Below are 22,566 nucleotides of genomic sequence, written 5' to 3' on the forward strand. Positions count from 1 at the left end.
CCATTCATGATTTATAAACATGAACAATAAAAAGTAAATTATGAAAATAATAAACATATTTTTTTTAAAAATGGAAGCTGGTGCTCATGTGTGCGTGTTAGAAGAAATGCCACTCAAGTTCTGTTTCTAAAAAGTGAATTTAGAGTTTTGATGGAAGTAAAATTTTAAGTTACTGTTTGACCAGTTTTTTACAGAAAACTATGAACAATAAAATACAGTAAAGGCTTTAGTAACGTCTTTATGATGCTAATTTAAAAATTAATTCTTAAGCAAGCTTCTCCTCTCCCCCCTTTTTTGGTAAGTGCTACATTTTAAAGAAAATTTGGTCATTTAGTTATGTATTTAATTTTTAAAAGATTGATTTACACTCTTTATTAGCGGGATAACGTTATTTTGCATAAATACAGAGTGAATTAAACATTTTCAAAGTGTTTAAGCGAAATCTTCTAAAATGTTTAGTATAACAGAGACAATTCTTCGGGAACGTTTCCAACACAATAATATTTGATGATGGGTATGCTAATTAATTAATAAATTTACTTTTCTTTACGTCTTTTGCATTCACTCTTTCATAGATAGATTTTACGTAAACTAATATGTTTTAGAATTTTTGTGCCTTTCTAATGTAAACGGAAATACAAGTATTCTTATATTCTTTTTTAGTTAAAAACGTAAGAATTGATAAAAGGTTTTTGCTAGTAAACAGTAGTTTAACCTTCACAACTTTGCTTTTATTCCACAAATTATTCACAATGTTTTACAATATCTGATAATATATTTTACATTTCAAAATAAACGAATCCGGATACAGTTTCTGTTAAAAAAAAGCGAATATATTTTCCAACTTGCTAACTGCTATCTCCCAAAACACGGAAGTTGTTTTCTGTCATTACGCATTCTTTTTCACTCTTTGCATAAACATCTGGATAAAATGATCAACTAAAATAGTGCGTCCGCAGGCTATGCGACGCTCTTGTGACCTATACGAGGGCATTGATGTGTCTCTTCCGAAGCCATTTTCTTCTGTGCCACTAACCGACAGAGGGCGCTTTTGTACTAATTTGTTTATTTCACTTCAGTTAATTATTTTAATAACTATATTTCGTTTCAAACCGAAAGTTATTTCATAATTAAACGAATTTACTTTCCTCGTATACCAATATAAATTCAAAAAGATCTTATTTTGTTTATTTATTAGGTAATTTTTCATAATTAATTTTTTTTTCTGACAAGCTGTTCCTTCACAATTAAAGGAGCTTACTTTTTCGATCCCCAACATCTATTAGATAAGATATTATTTCATTCATTTATTTATTGATCCTCATAACTAACTTTGGGATTTGCAAGAAGTTTCCCATTGTTGAATGTAGTTACTTAAACGTACGCCAATATCGATTTAAAAAAAATGATTTCATTTATTTATTTTTTACATTTTTATTACTAATTTTGTATTACACCAGTTCTTCTGTGATTAAATGTTTTTATTTTCTCGTACGGCAACGTTGATTAAACGACATTTTATTCCATTTACTTACTTTTTACTTTCTCATAATTAAATTTTGTACTACGCAAATTCTTCCATAATTTAATGAGCTTGCCATACACCGCCATCATATAAATAAGATCTTTTTTTCTTCATTTATATGCTAATGTTTTTCTAACTAAATTTGTACTGAGCAAGAAGTTCGTTCGAAATTAAATAAACTTACCTTATCTTACACCGGCATGGATTAAATAAGATCTAATTTATTTATTTATTCCTTTTTTCATAACTAAATTATGTACTAAACAAGAATTTCTACCCTAATTAAATGAACTTACTTTTTCGTGCACCAAGATCGATTAAATTAAATCCTATAAATATGTTTATATTTTTTCTTAGATTTAAATTTATTTTTATTGCCCTTTTTTAAAATTTTAAACTAATTTCAGAAATCAAAATATTCTTTTTTTTTATGTAAATATAAAAATATTCGTATATATAAAAGCGATATAAAATTTCCTCTCTCGAAGTATTAGGCAGGATACTACAGTATGTTCTAGTTTTTAATGAACTTTTTGTCGGGAACCTTTTGAAATTCATTATTCAAGCAATTTTTCTTTCTTCAATGATTGGGAGCACCATTATAAGAGAAATATCTTGTAAAACTGCTGTAACCATTTCCCGCAATGTAAAATTTCGTACCTTTTCTGTATGATTTATTGTAAATAATAATTTCGTAATAGTGTAAACGTTAATAGTTGCTGAACAAAGATACGTAGGGATGGATACGTGTGCTCATGAACGCGTGTAAGTTGTTACGTTTCCAAAAGCTTTCTTCTTATTTTTAATTCGAGTGAATTTTTGATTTTAGCTTTTTTTTTGTATTTACAACAGCAGCGTAACAATTAATGCTGCTAAATTCCTATAATTTTATAATAATAATAATAATAATTATTATTATTATTATTGACTATTTATAAAATATTTTGAAGTTTAATTTAATAACATGCTGTAAATACAAATAAAGTTGAACGACAAAAACGTAACAAAATAATAAAAATAATAACATGAATTTCGAAGCACACTTTCTTACGCTGTTGTACATTATTACAAAAACTATCATTATTATAATTGTTATAACAGAAATTGCAGTAATAATAATAATAGTAATAATAATAATAATAATAATAATAATAACAATAATAATAATAACAATAATAATAATAAAAACAATAATAATAACAATAACAGTAATAATAATAATAACAATTATTATTATTGTTATTATTATTATTATTCTGCAATTGCTGCTATAACAATTATAATAATGATAGTTTTTGTAATAGTTTACAACAGCGTAAGAAAGTATACGTCGAAATTCATATCAATATTTTTATTATTTTGTTAAGTTTTTGTCGGTACAACTTTATTTATATATTTACAGCATGTTATTAAATTATACTTCAAAAATTCTAATAAATTTTTATTATTATTATTATTATTATTAAATTTCGCTTTTCTTAATAACTTTATTTTTATTTAAAATAGCTTAACATATTTAATTAAACATATGTTAATAGTTTTAATTGTATTTAAAGAAATTCAAATAAAAAGCACAGCGCTGTTCGTTGGAAAAATTAAGTCAACAGAGTAATCCATATCACATGCTACCAATACGAGACTATCAAACCTCAAGCAAATAATCGTAAAAATTACGAAAGGAAAAGAAAATCCAAAAAATTGTTTTTTTTTGTCATTTATTATTCAAATATACTAATTGCTTTTATCACGATTAACCTACTTCCTAGTCCTGCGATGCTGCGGATCGATGCAGTAAAAACAGTTTTACAGAGATTGTCGAGACAAGACGGAGCATACACATGGAGTTGGTTGGGAATCTCGGTAGTCACAGCCTATATCGTCTAACAGGCACTGGATTCGGTATTTCATTTTTGGAGATTGTCACCACTTTATTACATTACTTCCATTTGCATTGCATTTCATTAGATTTTCTATCTTGAAATATTGCCTTCATTGCGCCGAAAGAAGGAACATTTCAAAAGTATTATTTAAAATTTAGAAAGGGGTGAAATAAAAGTTAACAACTAAATAAACCATCAAATTAAATTATTGATTTTAAAACTAAATTTTATCGTAGCTTTTCCTTTTGGATGAAACATAGATTACATTAAATTCACCGATCAATCACCGATGTTACCTCCGTCAATGGTGATTTGATGGCGAAATGGATTTCTGTTTGTAATAATAATAATATTCTATTACATATATGTATATTTTTATATATACATATTAAAAAAATGTAATAAAAATATTGTTCACCATGCAAAGATAATTTCAGCTCTTCAGGGGAACTATAGAAGCTGCTGCTTTGCAGTAAGGATACTAAGGAAAAAATTCGGTCAAAAAATTCTATCTGTTGAAATCTTTTTACCACTAATAAATGTTGCTGTAGAAAAGAAAAACTAACAATCTGTTTACTGCTTTCACTGTTTTTTTTTTTTTTTTGGAATAAATTCGTACACCTTTTTAAGTAATTAAATTTATATTACTATTAAAATGACTTTTGTTATTCCTATCAATTTTTACTTATCCATCTTACAAACGCTATTTCTAATTGCAAAATACATTTTTCTGGGAATCGCCAGCAAATCGAGGTGAGGAGTCTTAAAACCATGTCAGTTATCCAATGTAAGTTACAAGGCCGCAAAAACTAGTTTGAAAAACGTAAATGCTTTTTATTCACTTTGAACATCAAAAATGGAAGTTTTTTGTATAATTTTGCAATTGCCTGAAATTGCTGTGCTGTTTTGAAAATATGTTTTTTAAATTTTTCACTTCAAAAATTCATGAAAAAATTGTTCGTTAGCATTTGCTTTGTTACTTTCTTTTAATAACGGTTTAATTGCGTAAATAATAGCAGAATTACGTATTACTAGTTGTAAATACTTCTAATGGTATATTAGTGCTAATATGAAATATAGATGATAAAAATATTAATTATATAAAATAAATAAAAATGTAGATATAATAGAAAATAAAAGAGCCCATAAAATAATAATTTAAAATCATTTTCATCTTCACTATTTTAGTTTCTTTCATGTAAAAACAAAATAAAATAAAATATCTTCTGAAATAACTTCTCTTTTCAAAAGAAGAAAGAAAGCTTTGGTAAAATATAATTGCATATTTCTGAATGCCGAACAAATGTTGTTTTTCAAATGAACATTTCATTTTTATTCGGATAAAATGGAGGACTAAGAGTAAAATAAATTAAATTAGCAAACAAAAACATCAGTTGTAATAAATAATTTATTAATGTTGTTTTTCTTTTAAAGAAAGAAAAAAGTTGTAATTGACGCAATGAAACAATCATTGCTCTTTAATTAGTAAAAACTACAGCAAAGCATTGCAATCTTAACAAGAGCATGTTTTTTATATTTAGTAAAGATTAAAAATACATTTCACTCTTTAATTATTTTTTTTTATTAAGAAGGCGTGAATTTAATCGCACCCATAGAAAATCCAAAAGAAAGTTTTCTATTTTCCCCTCTAGATGGCGGTGCAAAATCCAGACAGGTTGCGCCAGCGTAGTTCCTGGTGTTAGAATTGTTGGCCAGATAAAGCCTATCAGTCATTGAACTTGGCGCAAGCCAACCCAAACTCTCCCGTCGCTCTACTCAGTAGAAGTGTGCGCATCGAGGCGACAAGACGTCCCTTCATTTTCCAGCCGCGGTGCAACCCCCTTCGGTTGACATACCGCGTGCTTTTCTCGAGATACTTTTTATTTATTTGTTTTTCACTAGTTCTGTTTTCTCCTTTTCGTTTTACTCCTTTTTTTTAAAAAAAGAAAACTCGCACGGTGTGTCGGGTCTTGTTTATACTTTAGACATTTAAATAGGAAGTACTGGTTTAGTTATGTTACCACTCAGTTATGGGTTAGAAGTAATACACTTCTTGGAGCATCCTCATCACAATCGGCCGGCAATAAGGCCACAAGAACCGCCAAAAAGGTATGTAATATTGTCTGGATTTGTAAAATATTTTTCACTTTAAATATATCGAGCACGTGTAGTAAGTTTAAAAAATTCAAACAATATTTTTTATTTTCTTATATGTGTCATTTTATAAATGTGACATGTTAGTAGTGCAATTAAATTTTCAGACGAGATAATGTCGATATAAAACCGGTAACAACTAATGGTGATTCATTACCTTTATACTATATCTGTGATAAAATTAGTAAAAGAAAATTTTATTAAAAATTTAAGTTTTAAAACTGAATACAAGGACTCAAGATGATGTAACTTTTTCTCTTACTTGATGCAGCTTAAAATTGAAGCTCATAAAAAGTCTTTATTTTAAGTAAAATTATTTTTCTCCATAAATTTTATCCTATAATATATTACGGATATTCTTTACTTATTTTTTGAAAATGAGTAAATGAGTAAGTGTAAAGTATTAATCTTTGTACAATATGGTCTTGTCCACAGTTTTTCCCGTTGATAAAATTATTTCACAATATAATATTACCGCACTGAAAAATGAATTTATTATTAATCATACTCTGAGGTGCTAAAAACTGTTTTATTGGCTCTTGATTTTAATTTTTATTTTGAAATTAATTAAGCTGAATATTGGGTAATTTCTAGAGATTAATCGATTTAAAGACTTTTCAGCGAAGCTGTGACGAATTTTGTCAACAATGACTGGATTGTAAAAAATAATTTTGTCTTAATAATATTTTGGCAAAATTATGCAAATAAAAAAAGGAAAAATTACTGATGTTACAGCAAAACATTGTAATTTATTTGTTCTTAGTATTATTTGGTAATTAGTTATGATTTTTCAGTCACTATTATGATCGACAAGAGACGTGAGAATTTTGACGATGATTCATTAATTTAAAAACGACGCATCGTTTGTGGCGTAACATTTATTATTTCAAACATAACAGCTTTTTGTTGCATAAAATAGAAATTATGAAACGTCATTGCTACGTATACATTTATTTCTCAATTGTTTGTTCTGGACCGGCAGTGTAACAAAATATCGAAGATGGTTTTGAAATACCAATAAACTATAAAAGTCATGAAACTGCATGTTGTTTATAAAAAGCTGCCTCATTTAAAAAAATTAAACTTAGGAGTTATTTATGTTAAAGATACTTAACTAACCACATCAATTAAATTAAAATCATTTGCAAGGATGAAAATTATAAGTATTTTTTTTTAACGTAAAACTATCGATCATCACGTTTAGGTTAGAGTTTATACAGGTGTTAGATGTTTTAGTCGTCATTGGTTTTTCAAAACAGCGTCGTGTAGTAAGCTGAACTTTAATTTTGGGTTTGGGAAATTAGAAGTATGTTTAATTTTTGCAATAAGAGAGAGAGAGAGAGAGAAAGAGATTGATAGAAAGAGAAAGAAAGAGTAAAAAGTGAGATAAATGTGCATAATTTAAAATCTAAATCGAATGCTATCGACATAGTAGAACTGCAATATCACTTCATAGAAAATATTTTATTTATTCGACGGCGTATTAGAAGCATGAGTAAAAAGTTCATTTAATCTAAAATGATAATCTACTCAACAATATTCAAACAACGCAGTGTGAAACAAATATTTATTCTAAGTACTACAACTCAAACAACGATTGCATGTTTTTCATTTATCCGTGGATTTTCATGCTTTACTAAACTTCGCGTAGCTACTTGCACTAATGATTTAACTTTTTTTCTTTCGAATTTATACCTACTGCTCCAAACATTTGTTCTAACACCAAGTTTGATAAATTGTGGTATTACATTTTAAATAGTTTCATTAGGAGAGAAAAAGTTTTACATACAGTTTTGTTCCTCTAAATTATTTTTCCTTTGCTACTCTTCTTTAAAAAAAAAAAGACATTTTACTAGTTTAGCACCAAGCAGAAAATCAGCCTTTAATTATGGATTTCATTTCATTAATTTTTATTTACATATGTTAATTTAAAATATACATAACACAAATAACTTAGTACAGTTGGTATGAGCACTGTTAGACTCATGCTGAGTTGGCCATTAGTTGTCTGAAAAATTTTAATATAACGTAGTATCTTCATATTATTATTTTAAAAAGTAGTTTGAAAGTTATGTTGCATAAAGTTGCATTTTTTAAATTCCGATTGCCTAGGTTTTAAATTTTGAAACTCCTTTTATTTTCAAATAGTACTTTGCTGTTGAAACGATGTTTCCTGTGAAAAATACGGTCAGTTATATTCTTAACTGTACACATTTTATTGTGCGCGTATGAAATTATGACAAGTGTCTTCTGAACATAGAGAACAACTTTCTATTTTTAAAATTTTGCTTCTTTTAATACTGTTTTGTTACTGGTGTGAAAAAAACGTAATCATTGTGGGTATAATTAATGTATTTGAAACTTTTTATTCGATGAAAAAACATCTGTATTAAAACTTTTGATAATGGAGAACTTACCAATATATAATTAGGACTGGCGTGTTACACCATTTGGATTGATGTTTAAGGCGGTTAAGGTAGTTTTAGGTTGATTAGTTGTCGAACTTGTAATTTGCTTTGGATAAGTTAAATACAGTTTATTTTTGATACCAGCTATGTCAAGTTCATCTATAAAAATCTTCCCCCAATGTGTTTTTTTCTTAAAAGCTATGTAATAATGAGAGTGTGAAATTCATATTATATTCTAAATTATTCTTAGTTTCCCTCTTTAACTGGGCTTAGCGAGACTCCGAAATACGTGCATTAAAGTAATTATAAAAATTGTTCAGTTTTCTTTTTTGCGGCTTACAAATCTCCTTGTGACTGACTGAAATTGATAAAAACGCGTTATTAAGTGAAATTAACTCACCGAAAATTGGCGTCATGTTTTTACCCAAAAAATTATGTTGAGACCAATTGGCAACGACGATACATCGAAGAAAAGAGTTTGTTATCCATGGCAACCAAGGTCATGGTTGATCGTCAAGGTAACGGGGAGAGGAAGGGAATGTAATTCCACCAAGCATATAAGTTCATGCAGTCATCTATCTTGGCTAGATTAAGTATCTCCAACTTGGATTCATTATTTTTATTTTCTTACCGCTAGGTTCCCCTCCCCCCTGGGATCATTTATTTCTTTTTCTTTCATTTATTTTTATTGGGCAAGAGTGAGTACATGCTCCAATCTACCAATGCCACGTAGCGTAACGGAATATCTATAAATTTTCTCGAGTCGAATTTCAATTTACTGCACTGACAGAGTGTGATGGAAATATCCCAATGTGAATTTAGTATCTTAATGTGTGCTGTTTTCATATAACGGATTGACAATTTAGAAGTTTTTTTTCTTGTTGGAAGGGAGTGGGGGGGTGGGGGGGGGTGGGGTGGGGGGGTGGAGTAAGTAGCCCCTTACGCTAATTTTTCTGCCGTTCTGAATTTTCAACATCCTTTAGAAGACAATGTTCGTCTTTGCAGGGGTTGGTTCGTGTTTGGAAAAAAAAAAAAAACGTAAATTTTTAAATGTTTTTGTCACATTTTTGTTTTTTGTATGTTCGAAAGGCAGTTATTGAAGTAAATATCCATTGAAAACTGCTGCAGTGTCTGAAAATTTTACACCGGGAAGAAAATTTAGAACTATAAATTGTATGAGTTATTTAGTTTAACCGTTTTAAGATTAATAACTGCACTAAACAGGAGTTCATCAACAGAAGGTTTTTGGTTAATACAATGAAACCTGTGTGTAACGATACTGTCTATAACAATAAACCTGTCTATAACGATATTTCCCTTGGTCCCAGCAAAATTTTAGCATGAATAATCAAACTGTCTATAACGATAACCTGTCTATAACAATATTTTTTAGGCCCCAACAGTATCGTTGTAGACACGTTTTACTGTATACTTCTACGGCTGGCATATATCGAGAAACACATGTTTTGAAATAAAATTATTTTACTTTGAAACGAAATACATCCTTTGAGGCGTTTATGTAATAGACATATATTTTCTTTTTAAAATCAAGTTCTAAGAATACATCATGGAAATACTGTTTGTCAAATCTTATGCTTGTGGAAACAGATGAAAAGAAGAAAGGTAGAAAATTCAATTTTTTTTTCGGATCCAATATAACTTAATGAACAAAGTATAATCCACTAAACACTTTGCCATGAAGAGTTTGCGTTTTGAAACACTTTTCATTGTGCGATTTGAAATTCTTTGAGGATGGACTAAAAAAAGAAAGGAAAAAAAAATGAAGAGAAGACGCAAAACTTTGAAACGTGTTTTCTGCGTACAATTCCAAATGTTTGAATGCAAAATATTTTTTCTTTTTTAAAAGGGCATACTGCAGCAAACATTAATTTATATGAAAGATCACAGAAACTCAACTCTTGTACTTCTTTTCAATGTTTTTTTTTACGCAATAGGGGAATTTCAGGCGATGAACTGAATTTCGGAACGTGAAAAGTTTTGAAAAATAAAGAACTCTTGTTTTCCCCCCTTCTTTATCTCTTTTATTTATTTATTCATATTTATTTATTGCTGGATTTAAAGCCTGCATATTAGCTGTGCTAGTAAAAATTCAAAAATATAATTGTGGTGTCAAAGAAAATGAATATTGAAAGATATTTAAAAAATTAAATATGACTATTTTTTAAAATTATTTTTGGAATTGAACTTTCTATTTTAATCAATAATTTCATCATCATATCAATATGCTACTAATAATTATTTACAATTAGTCCTTCTGGCAGATTATTTCTGCACTTTGCGTTTAAAACAAGTTCAACTAATGTGTGTCTACTACTAATAAAATATCCACTCTTATCACTCGATTTTCGTCGACTTCCTAAAGACAAATTTAGTTTTAAGTGTCAAAAAATCTTTTTTATTAAAAAATTTGAAATTAATAACTTTAATTAGTTATTTTTAAAAATACAATGATAAAACAGTAGAACAGGAGTAAATTTTCCTTAACCTAGGAGAAAAAAAAAACTTCAATTCTTCGTAGAAGTTGGAGGATTTATGGTAGCAAAGTTCTTTTCCAGTTAAGTTAATTAAAAGCTCTTTGCATTAAAAATAACAACTAACTATATTCAGTTACGCTTTTAAACTCTGCCAACACCCTCGAACAGTTGTTACATTATTCTTCCTTCCTCATTCTGTAATTAACATTAGTGCCAATAATGATCATTTAATACTCACTCTCTCTTAATAACGTCTATAAGACATGTTGCGAGTTCGCAACTAAAAAACCATTTATCAAAAATAAGTGCAGACCGGGATTCGTGTTTCCTGGTTGGTTAAAAGTGGTCGTGCGTATTTTTGTTTTCCTCTTCAAGTGTTCTTGTTACATATAAACACATATCTGTGGATGTTGAGAAAGTTTGAAAGTGTTTAATGGGTGTGGCGTTGTTAAACGTTCATCGAATTTGAAATCACTTTCCAAGTCCCGTTTTTTTCTTACGTGATGTCCCAGCAGCAGAAATTACTGCGCGTTTGTCATCACCCTTTTTCTTCTACTATCAGGAATCTGTGCTAGAACTAAAAAATTTAACAGAAGCAAAACGTGTTCCTAATCTAAAAAATGTCTAAATTTTAATTGTAATAGCGTGGTGTTTTTAATTGCATTTATTATGAGCAGAGACTGAAAAAAGTTGAAAATCTTAGGCACCAGGAAAAAAAAGCGCCAGACAACTAGTTTCCTTCAAGTTTATAGGAAAATTTAGTGTAACTTGACTTCTGAAAGATTCTTGTTCTGAAGGAACTAGTCGTAAGGTAATTTTTTCAGTCACGCAGGATTTGATAGAGCCTGATGAGAATGGCTTAATTTATCCATGAGTTCATGGCCTTGAAGGCCCTTTAGTTTTATGTTTTGAAAGTTATGCAACCTTTTAGAAAATTCATAGTAGTTTTCAAGTATGTTACCAGAGAAAAAGAAGTTTCCAAAGAGTTACAAGATGAAAAGAGATTTTCAGTCCATTCAATAAAACAATAATCTAACATATTTCGAGTCTTTTCCTTGAACTGTGTGGGCAACAATTAACACGTCCATTCAAATAGAATTTGCCCAAAAGCTAATTTACGCACATTAAAAGATAAAATTAGACTCTATCAAGAAAATTTTCGTTTTCTAGGAGATGCTTAACTCTTTACTCCATTACCTTTAAAAATAATAGGTACGTCAGTTTATTAAGGTTAGGATAATCAATTTTTTGTTACTTATGATAAAACGTGACAAAAACGCTAGACCATACATATATGCATAAGCCCAAAAGTTGCATACGTTGGCCATGCAAAAAGTATCCTCCCAAAACATTAGCATTTGCATGGAATTCAAATCATTGCCAAGGGAAATTAAAAGTTGATAGTGGAGAGTCAAACTTCTACGGCTCTGTAATTTTATGTTTTTTTTCCCTCCCCAACTCTTTCGAGTCTTACGTTTGTCCCTGTACTTCAACAATCAATCTTTTTTCAAGGCAACTTCATGACTTTCGCAGAAGCTATTAATAACAACGTGTAGTGATACCTCGCAAAGCTTTTTGTGTTTGATTTGTTTTACAATGTTTCAACATTGGTTGAATATCTAGATTTGAATCTGTTGTTTTTCCCTCTTCAGTTTGATTTATTACTTTTCACACACCGCTTGAGAGCAACGTGGATCTCGTTGTTGCTTTGAAGATTTAAAATGTACTTTTAAGTCTTAAGAAAAGAAAAAGATAATAATAGAAGTTGAAGAACAATAGTAACTAGTAGTTAGTTGATCATAAAATAGAAGATTAACAAGCTTTCTCGCTTATCAATTTCATCTTCTCTTAGCAACTTTTCTAAATTGCTGTTACTTATGTTCCAAAAAAAAAAAAGAGAAAAGGATAGGGTGAAAAAGTATTAACGTATTTATTTTTTAAAAAAAGTAAAATAGCTGAACCGTTTACTGAACCACATTTGTTAAAAGTCAAAATAATAAATATTGTTGTAACAGAAATTTGCCAATATTTTAAGTTAACAACTTTCACTGTTACGAAAATGAAGCGTGATATATTTATACTAGTGCAATGAATGCTTATTTAATTTTAAATTACGACCTGTGTGATTTTTTCCCGGATAAGCGCATTTGAAATCATTTTATTTTAAATAGAGAAATGACCAAGATGCTCGGGGAAAAGACTGAAACAGACATTTATTGAAAAAAAAAAAAAAAACCTACCCATTTTAAATTAATCGTTCGAATTAAGAAATATAGCCTTAAATATTCGCATGGTTTTACAATGTAAAGTTATAATTTTCTTAAAAGTAAAATAACTTATTTTAAAAATCGTTTGCTCTTAGAAACAGAAGGTGAGGGAGAGTAAAAAATATTCAAAAAATAGTTCTGAAAAGTTTCTAAGGCATAGTCATTGCAATCGCTCTTCATCAAATCTAAAATTTTTAATTTAAATTGTTTATTTTAAATTTATTGTCTGTTCAACGTATATAAATTTTGAATTTAAGGAGAATGGATCAAGATGATATCACATAAATTATACTTTAATGTTTCAAATTCTTGCATTTTGTCATTAATTTTAAAACTTCGGTTATAAAAAGGCTCTGTAGAAAATTCTAATATGAGGCAAAATCACATTCAGTCGTGATTGCGTTTCCTAATTTAACTGTTTTATAGCGAAAGAGAAATAAGTATTTAATGATCGGAGTAAATTTTAGTTTGATTTTGCTACATTAGTAAAACCCTTTTGTAAAAAACGAATAACATGATGCAAGCCGAAAAAAAAGTGGAGGGAATGTTGGGAGGTGGAAAGGGTTACTTTTATTATTTGATTTCTGAAGAACGAACGCGAGTATTTCAAGGTCACGTGCTTTCACAAAACCCTCCTCCTCTTTCCACGCCTACCTGGATCAGGATCATCCAATGAGCTTTCGCGGCAAGTAGCGATGACATCATCGATTTTTTATCCCTTTCATTCTATCTAGATAGAGAAGGTGAGGGCACGTGTGCTGCTTACGAGAGAGAAAACGAAAGAAGTTTTTGAAAAAGAAAGAAAAATCAAAAAGAGAACCTAACCTTGAAATTGCTGGCTTCTTTTTCTGTGCTTCAGGTCGAAAAAATGTTGAAACCCTTTAAGAAAGAAGAGCTAAATTTGTCCATCTTTTTTATCGAATTTCTAGAGGAGTGTTAAGAAATTTCCCCTCTCTTGAGAACTCCATCCCTTTTTGTTAAAAATTTACTATTTTGGAACTCTTTAATAGCGTTTTCTTTCTCTTTGCGAAAATTAAGAGAGCTTTGTAATTTTGATGTATAACAACATATATCAATTTTAGAAAAACGTGAAAAAAGTTTCCAATTATTGTAACTGTTTCGGACATTGGTTTGCACCTTATTAATAATAGTAATAATAATGACAATAATAATAATAAAAAACAGCAACTTTGAACAGAATGGAGTTAGAGAAAATGGTTTTGTACACAGCAATAAAAATTATATTGGATTTGTGGTTTCCAAACTCAGTGTTGTGATTTTACTAAAGCTTAATATTGAAGTATCCAAAAAGAATTTACTCATTTCGTTAATTTTCGAAAACAGCAGAAAAAGTTTTAATCACAGTAAAATTGTGTCAAATGGTTAATGATCGCCATTTTTATTCCCTTACTTTAGCACTTTCATTATCTAAGGTTCCCTAAAATTATAACTCGGCCCTTTTGTTCTATTAAGTGCATCAGCCACCTTTTTGAACATGTATTATTCACGAAAAAAGATTCCATGCCTTAAACTAAACAAAATTCCAGCGTTAGTCTATCGCCTTTCTAATTTTTGACCAGCTCAGAAAACTTGATTCTGTTTATTCATGATTTTTTAAGATCAATTTTTTTATTTCTTATGATTAAAAATAAACCAGAATACGCACTCTGACATCGTGATGCGTTTATAAATAAGTGACAAATGATCGTTTTGTTATCGAGTTCTCTGTTTAATCAGTCGTTAGGCATTTTCGAATAATAGCGGCGTTTTTAATCTATCAGCTGTGTCAAAAACCTTGCTTCAGCTCAAGGTCTAGCTTACGTTCGTAATAATAATAATAAAGCCGCCTTTCTTGTTTCAGGTCTCTTTTTTTATTATTTGAACAGCCATTCCATTTCAAAAATTTAAGACACTCAAGGACTTATGTCATGATATCCAAGTTATTTCTTTTCCCTTTTTGATGTTCTGACCTTGACGTCAGGGAAGCGTTAGAATTTTGTAAACAAAACACAAACGTCTGATTTATTTATAAACTTTTTGTATGTGTTTGCTTCGTGTCTGGTTTCTCACATCTCAATTACTTTCAATATTGATTTAATGTGATTCTGTTTTCGTAGTTGTTTGTATTTCGAAACCGCATTGTTTTGAGTCTTTTATTTATAGCATTCGAACCCATACCGCAGCACGCAGCAGTAAAAAAGATTCGATCTTCAAGGTTATTCGAGCATGAACAAAAATTTATGTTTTGCGCTTAACGAATCTTAAATTTAACTTTGCAGACTATCATAAAATAACTGAGACTTTTTTAGGCTTCGATAAAAAAGTTTTCTTCTCTCTATGTAAAATCTGATTAAGTTTTTATGTATCATTAATGGGCACTTCCTTTTTTCATTAAATTATATTTTGTTTTTAAAAGTCATGCATTTAGTATATTAAAGAAAAGTTAAAAAAGAGTTATTGCGCGACTTTTTTTTTCTCTCTAATTTTGAAGAAGTTTAGCGAAAACTGTACTTCATAAACTTAACAAAACGCTGCTTCAGTATTTAAAAGTTTTCTTATGCTATATGATCCTTGTTAGGTCTTACGAAACATAGCTCAGTATTTTTTTTCAACGTCTGATATACACTAAATTTAGAACTCTAAATTTTATGTAAGCCATTACTACTTGAAACAAGTAGTGCAGCTAAAAGACTCCAACTTTTCCTCTGTTCAAGGTAAAATTTGAAATAAATTCGATAAATGTTCTTTTAAACTTGTCCATTGCTATGCAATTTTAAAGCTAAAAATACCGGATGCAATATGGAAACTGCTGAATTAATAAAGATTAAATATTGTTTTTCTTTTTGCGTAAAAAATAAAGGAAAAAAAAGTACAATTTAGAATATGACTGTTCATTTATATTTCCATTTCAAAAAGCACTATTTCCATTTTTAACCTTAACAGTATTTTTTATAGCGTGAATACCATGAACAACTATGATGTAAAAAAGACAAACAGTTAATTAAATTTTCTGATTATTAATTTTTTACTATAAAATTTGGGTGTTGTTTCATTTCTAATTTTGTATAAAATTGATTTTTTTTTTAAAACTAAAATGCAGGTTTCTAATTTTATATATGTATTTTTTTTCCTTATTTAATTTCGTTCTCGAATAAAGAAAAATAATATTGATTTTTAACTAATTTTTTTTTTCGTCTGATGTCTTAGTTTACTTTTAACCTGAGACGAAAAAAAAAGACTGAATGACTCAATGAATTCTATTTTTACCACTTAGGGTGTCAAAAACCTATTTTTGCGTGGGAAGTTTTAACCAGTTTTTTTTCGCCTGTGGCAAAAACTTACCGACTCAAATCACGCTTAATTATTTATTCCTTAGTATAAAACTTTGCTCAATTTTGCATTTACTTTTTTAAAAAGGGAGCTTTTCTTTTATCTTTTCCCAAAGTATCGTTATTTTTTAGAGATTAACTTTTTAATGTTTTACTTTCATGTCGTGTAAAATGAACCTTTGTAATGCCCAAATAATATTTTTTTTGGAAATAGTACTTGTCGAAGCAATTTTGACACTTGTATTAAAACACAATTTTACGGCACAATTTTTGTAATTATATTTAAAAACATTTTATAACAGTATTTGATGTTGCTCTGCACCAGGTAATATTTTTCTCGTGAGTTAATACTTGGTTATGGTTATTTGGCGCTTGAACAAACCGTCAGAGTCATTGGCGAGTAATGCGTCGTTTCCGAAATCGTGGAAACGTAAAATTTCCCCATCTTACCTGCGAGTAATGCGTCGTTTCCGAAATCGTGGAAACGTAAAATTTCCCCATCTGCTCGATATGTGTGAATTTTAGGTTGAAAAATCGCGTTGACCTTGGTGGGGCCCCCTGTAACACCCCTTTGGCCCCTTTATACCCCAGCTGCTAGTTCTTGAGAAAGATTAGGAGAAAGAAATAAGAAAAATGATTCTTTTCTATCTTCTTGTTTCTTAATGCTGGTTGCATTTTATCATTTTCCATATCTTAAACCTGGAATAGTTTACAGATTAAATATTTGTATAAACAGGTCTTACTCGTTTTCCCCTTTTTTTTTTGCGTGTTCAGGGTCTCTCTAATGCACAAAAAACAAGCCGGGCGTTACCCCTGGTACTTATGGGTGTGGGGGGCCTCTTATTCATGATGATGCATCTGTCGTGGGGGGGGGGACCCGTGCACCCTTTTTTCCTCTCTCCACTTCGAATACTAACTAAAAACATTAACTTTTTGTATAACATCTGGTATTCAGAAAGGTACCATCGACAGGGTACTGTACTGTGATAGGTATTTTTTCCCATAGAGGTCTTTCACATTATCCCTTTTCGTCCTTTTTATTTCTTGTTTTTAGTAGCTCCCCCCTTGCAAGCTTTTTCGATTTTTTTTCCTTTTCGCCCCCTCCTAGCTCCTTGGGAACTGCGAAAGGGATGTCGCTGGGGGAAGGGAGGAAGAGAAAAAATGAAAGCTCCCTCTAACGAGGGAGAAAGAGGTGTGCCCCACGGGAAGGGTAGGGTCCTCCGAATGGCCGGCTCACCCCATCTTCCGTTCCGTGGAACAGTTGAACTTGTAATCCTCGCGTTTTGTTTTATGAAATCGTTCTGGGGAAAAAAAATCTCGGAGCAAACTGAGGCCACATTGCAGGACCAATCCACAAAAAACAGACTTTTGTCCCGCACGTAACAACGCTAAATTTCATTTCAAAACGTGAGATGAACCAAAAAAAAAAAAAAGTTCCCTTAGTAATTGCATTTGTATGGGTGATTTCTTAGACTAAAATTGCTTTGCTTTTTACATTTTTACGTAACTTTTGATACAAAATATGAAGATGTTATGTGTGTTTGATTTTCTGTGAAGTGAACCACTATTTGTCTCTTTTTTAACTAACGCTGAAAAATAGTGATTGGGAAAGCAAAAAAAATGCCTTTAAAAAATTGCAACAATGGTTTCGGAAGCTATACTACTACAATTGAGAACCATAAAGATGATGTTCAAAAGTGTGGTTAAAGGGCGGAGAAGCTGCAATTTTTAATCTGTGCTTCACTTATTAACAAATGCCTCAGAAAAGTTAATTTTTAAACAACTTTTTAAAACTTTTTTCATCAATGAAAAATTTACTTCAAAATGTTACATTATTTAGAAAGTTTTATATATTTTTTAAACTTTTTCCTTTACCCACACATTAAATAAAAATTCCTAACTCCCCCTACAATTAAAAAAAAAGTAAGTTTGCACCCTTTCTGTAAAAATATAAAAATAACTAATTCCAGCAGCCTTGACAAAATAGTTTCCCACAACATATATTTCTCCTTATCCAAACTTTTGATCTTCAAAATCCAATTTGCCCTCCTATCTCCCTCCACCCTTCATCCACCTTCAAAAGCTTGAAGGGTGTTTTTTAGTATTATATTGCAGAGGACATCTTTTCGATTGACATACATATGAGAAATATCGTTCGTTAAGTTCAGGGACGGTTACAGGTTTCCCTAAAGGTAAAGGATTTAACCAAGGCCTTTTATTTGGCGCTAATCGGGGTTTCCTACCTATTTCTTCCCTCTTTTTCCTGTTCGTTTTCACCATGTATCCTTGACACGTGCTGTTTTAGGTCATATTTTTTTATGAAATAATATTTTTAAAAAATATGCGACATATGTACAGCGCAGCCGTTATTAATTTTTGATGGAAAAAACCTTATAGATACTTTGATGTCTGTCATTAATCATATTGTAAATACTTTTAAATAATTCAAAATTTTGTTGAGTGATTAATTTGTTTTTTAGAATGAAAAATTATTATTTTTTGAGTGAAACAATAATTGCAATGACATCAAATCACGAACACAAACACGTATGGCTGCTAATAAATAACTTTGGACAATTATTTCATGACTTTAATTTAAAAGGAATACATTATTTCACCTTTGCTCTTGATTTCTGGGGAAAGTTATTTTGTTATGTAAAATCTTCCGATTTATCTAAGTGGTATTTTTCTTTGTTTTAATTTTCTGGGATTGACCGTTCATTCATTGCTTTTTTTTTTACTTCCCTTTCTCTCTTTTTTCGGGTTTTTCAGTGGACAATTCTGACTCGTGTTAATCCAGCCTTCAAATAAGGAAAATTGTTCAAATATTTGTCTTAGTATCGCTCGAAATTTGTGTATACTGTAGTTCGACAAGAACTAGTACCACGTTGTTCATTTATGAGAAGCATTTTTTTAGCTTTAATGGCGTAGAATTCTAAATTTCAGTTAAAAATATTATCACTCTCAAAATGCACGTTTTTCAAGTACTGGTGCACTATAACGTTAGTTTTTGTTTCTATATTTAAAGAAATAATAAGTGCCGACTGCAACGTGTGATACAATTTAGATTATTATTTTATTGAACTGGGTTTACTTTGTAGAATTTGAAATTCAATTAATTAAATAGATAGAAAATTATCATGGCAAAATAATTTTAAAACATTGTCGAGTTATCAGATGTTTTGACAAAGATATAGCATCAGAAGCACGTCATGATTTTAAATGTTGAAAATGTCTGTAAAACGCATTGGGAATTGCATTTTCATTTCAATATAATTTCTTGAAATTTTAAGAATCGAATTTCGATCTCGTTGTTATCCGCGACACAAGAGTTTTCCGAAATTTAGGTTTTAGATTTGTACATCAAGTCTCGCTATAACAAATCGAACTTGAAATAGGTCAAAACTGCTTTCGGACTTTTTCATACTGAAGAGAATAATGTGTTAAGAACAAGGCATTGAAGCAGAAGTTTTCAAACTGCTATATACATAAAGCTCAAAGCACAAAGTAGCCTTATGTTCTTTTAGAATTGAGGAGCATTGATCGTTTGAAATGATTCATCACAGCTGCTTTCTATTTTGAAGAATCGCGCCCCAAAATGCTCCTTTGATTATTTTATACTAGTAGTGACGCAACTAAGAACGTGGATAATGTCCTACGTATAAGTATGTCACTCTCGAATGTATTATTTAGATTTAAAATGCACAAAAGGAAGTGAAAATAAGGTATCCGTGTAGACTTACTTTCAAACACTCTATTCTTGTCCCATTGAAAGTTATTGCCCCTTATTTTAAAATGTTTTCTGCCATACCCTACCCCACTCTTGTCTTCTCCTAATAGTAGGTCACAAGGTGGTAAGGGGAAAGTGATGATATACACCAGGCACGTGCATGAAACTTAAAAAAAGATCTATTTTCCTTGCAAAATTTCAATGACGTCACCGAGCCCTTAGGATATCCGTTCGAATTTCAAGAGCAAGGCAAAAGTGAATTTTTAGCATGCAGACGATTTAGAAAAAAAACTGACCTACTTTTGGTTACACCTCTTTCCTCTTCCTCTTTGCCGTAATATCCTATTGTGATTTACGATATTTACGAAAGGAAAATTTCCTACTGAAATATTTGTCGTGGATAAAAGATGGTTGCCTCCTATTAGGTTAGTAGGAGATTGGTTCACTTTCGTTTAATTTCCCTCTTGACCAGGTGTGAGACGAGATTCACTTTCGGATATCCGTTCGAATTTTCAAGAGCACCCTTCTGGCTGATGCTCGATCCTTCCTCTGCACTAGAAAGTCGGCAAATTTCCATTGAAAAATTTCACTTTTTAAGAACAACAAAAGATCTTTCTTCGTGTAAAATTTCCCTTTTTTTTGTGGCGCAGGAAACTTATAAACAACTTTGCCCTACATTTACATAATTGCCGGTATAAAATCTGTTCCAGGTATACAGAGGTCGTTGAATATGTTCCATTGTGTTTGTTTTCTTGTAGTTTTGGAATATGGTTTTTTTTTTTGCTTCATGTTCTTTATTCAGTGAAAGTGTGACGGAAGAAAGTTAAATTTCACTTTGGGCTTTTGTTCGCGTAACTTATTTTGTGTTCAATTTCATAGATTACTTTCAGTTTCGGAAAACCGTTCTAAAATAGTTAGCGGAGGGTCACGTTCTCTACTGACCTATATTGGTCAGCTGGCTGCTTTTAAATTACGGTCGTGCTTTTTTACGCTTAAGATGACTTTCTATTGATTTTTTTTTTATCACTTTGTGTTCTTTGAAAAGATTTTTTTCATTGACCGCTAAGAAAAAACGAGCTTGAGAAGAGAAAGTTCATTTCACTTCAGTTGAGTCAAGATGCCACATCTTGTAATTTTTTTTTTTTCTCAAATATTAGTGGCAGAAGTTCGTTCCCTTTTTTTTTCAACTGATTGTCTAACAACCTTTTTACCGATATTCAGCTGGCTTTGAAATTATGTACAGGCTTTCCTTTTTAAGAAATATCTTACTGTATTAAATGTTTATCATCCTGTTGCTCTTCTATTTTTTTCCTATTTATTCAAGGCGAGAGTGATAAGGAGAACTCACTTCTTTTATGTTCATTGAGTCAGCCGTGCTGTGTTTTTTTTTTCAATGATTTTTTTCTAAACATTTTTTTGTGTTTAATTTTTTGAAACGTTTTCGCTCTAGACCTTTCTTTCTGACCTAGATATTTAACAATGAATAACTTTAAAATGACAAGACTTCCATTTCATTTTATGTACTCCTTTGAAAAAGTTGGGGCCTAGCTGTTATAAGAAATCCACCAGTGTAAAAAAAAATGCCCTTTACATGTATCGCATATAGTCTAAATGTGCGAGGCATAAAAATTTTCTTCATCTGGAATAACTAAATATTCCAAATATTTCATTGCATGGAGCAAAAGAATAATTATTTAAAAATTAAACAATGCACCATTTGTTTAGTTTTTAATTTCATTCTTATTATTTTAATTTAAATTATTTCAAAAATGTAATAAACAATGTTGTGCAGAAAAAATAATTTTCTTTATGAAATTTGTTTAAAATAATAGATGTGCTTTGAGGGACTTTTAAAAGTTCTTCAATATGTCTAAACATATTAATTCTCTCTTGAACTCGTTAACATATTTTTCGAAACATTGCAAAAGCTTTCGACATTTCTTCTTAACATCTTCAGAAAAAATACATTGCGCAAATTTTGTGATGATGAATTCATTATCCAACTATAATTTAAATTATTTCTTTTAAAAGGATTAGGAATGGTTAAAAGTTTTATGGCCATAAAGCAGCACATTATAGATTTTAAACGATTGTAAAATTATGTTACATGTATGTATTTAAAGCATTTGTAACTGTATTATGTTTTAATATGGACGAAAGTGCATCAAAATTGAATTAGTGGAAAATAACGCTTGCTCGCATTTTAGTGATTTAACACTCTGTTGCAAGCTGTGCTAGTTTTTTTTTTTTTTTTTTTTTGTGTGTGTGGGGGGGGGGGGGGGGGGGGCGCTGAGATTCTAGATAAACATGGCGATATATTAAGTTGAATAATCCAAGATTTCAGCAAAAAAGTCTAAATTTCTGTTGGAATATTCCTACAGATTTTTTTTTTTTTTTTTTTTTTTGCGTTAGGGAAAAATAAACTTTTTCTTTGTGTGTTCATCGTAACTCATCATACTTTTTTTAATGGATTTAAACTAGTATAATTAATTTTCATGAATTTTCAACGTTAACTGTGTTTAAAAAGAGATATTTTTTTATTCATAAAAGTAATTAATTTATTGTTTGCCATTGAAGAATAACAATTTATGTATTACTTTTGAATTTATGTGATTAAAACCTTACCAAAGTACTTTAAAAGATTTTAAAAAAAGGTCTAGTTGATTATTTTCTTGAACATACGTACATTTTTGATGAGCTTGTGGAATTTATGAACTACAATTTTATTTGACAATAGATTTCATCTCGGGTTGTTTCGCCAAAAAGTTACCTTTTTAA

At 30.1% G+C, this 22,566-nt stretch overlaps 1 protein-coding gene across 1 annotated transcript in view; it reads left to right on the forward strand.

Moving 5' to 3' along the window:
* Window positions 1-5,272: 5,272 nt before the first annotated feature.
* LOC129228220 (uncharacterized) overlaps window positions 5,273-22,566 on the forward strand; it is a 69,601-nt gene continuing 52,307 nt past the window's right edge. Inside the window, exon 1 of the mRNA XM_054862885.1 lies at window positions 5,273-5,514. Within this exon, the coding sequence (XP_054718860.1) occupies window positions 5,420-5,514 (95 nt within the window). The 5' untranslated portion in view covers window positions 5,273-5,419. The remainder of the gene's footprint in view (window positions 5,515-22,566) is intronic.

This window comes from Uloborus diversus, chromosome 8 (genome assembly GCF_026930045.1).
Source record: "Uloborus diversus isolate 005 chromosome 8, Udiv.v.3.1, whole genome shotgun sequence".
Taxonomy (NCBI): Eukaryota; Metazoa; Arthropoda; class Arachnida; order Araneae; family Uloboridae; genus Uloborus; species Uloborus diversus.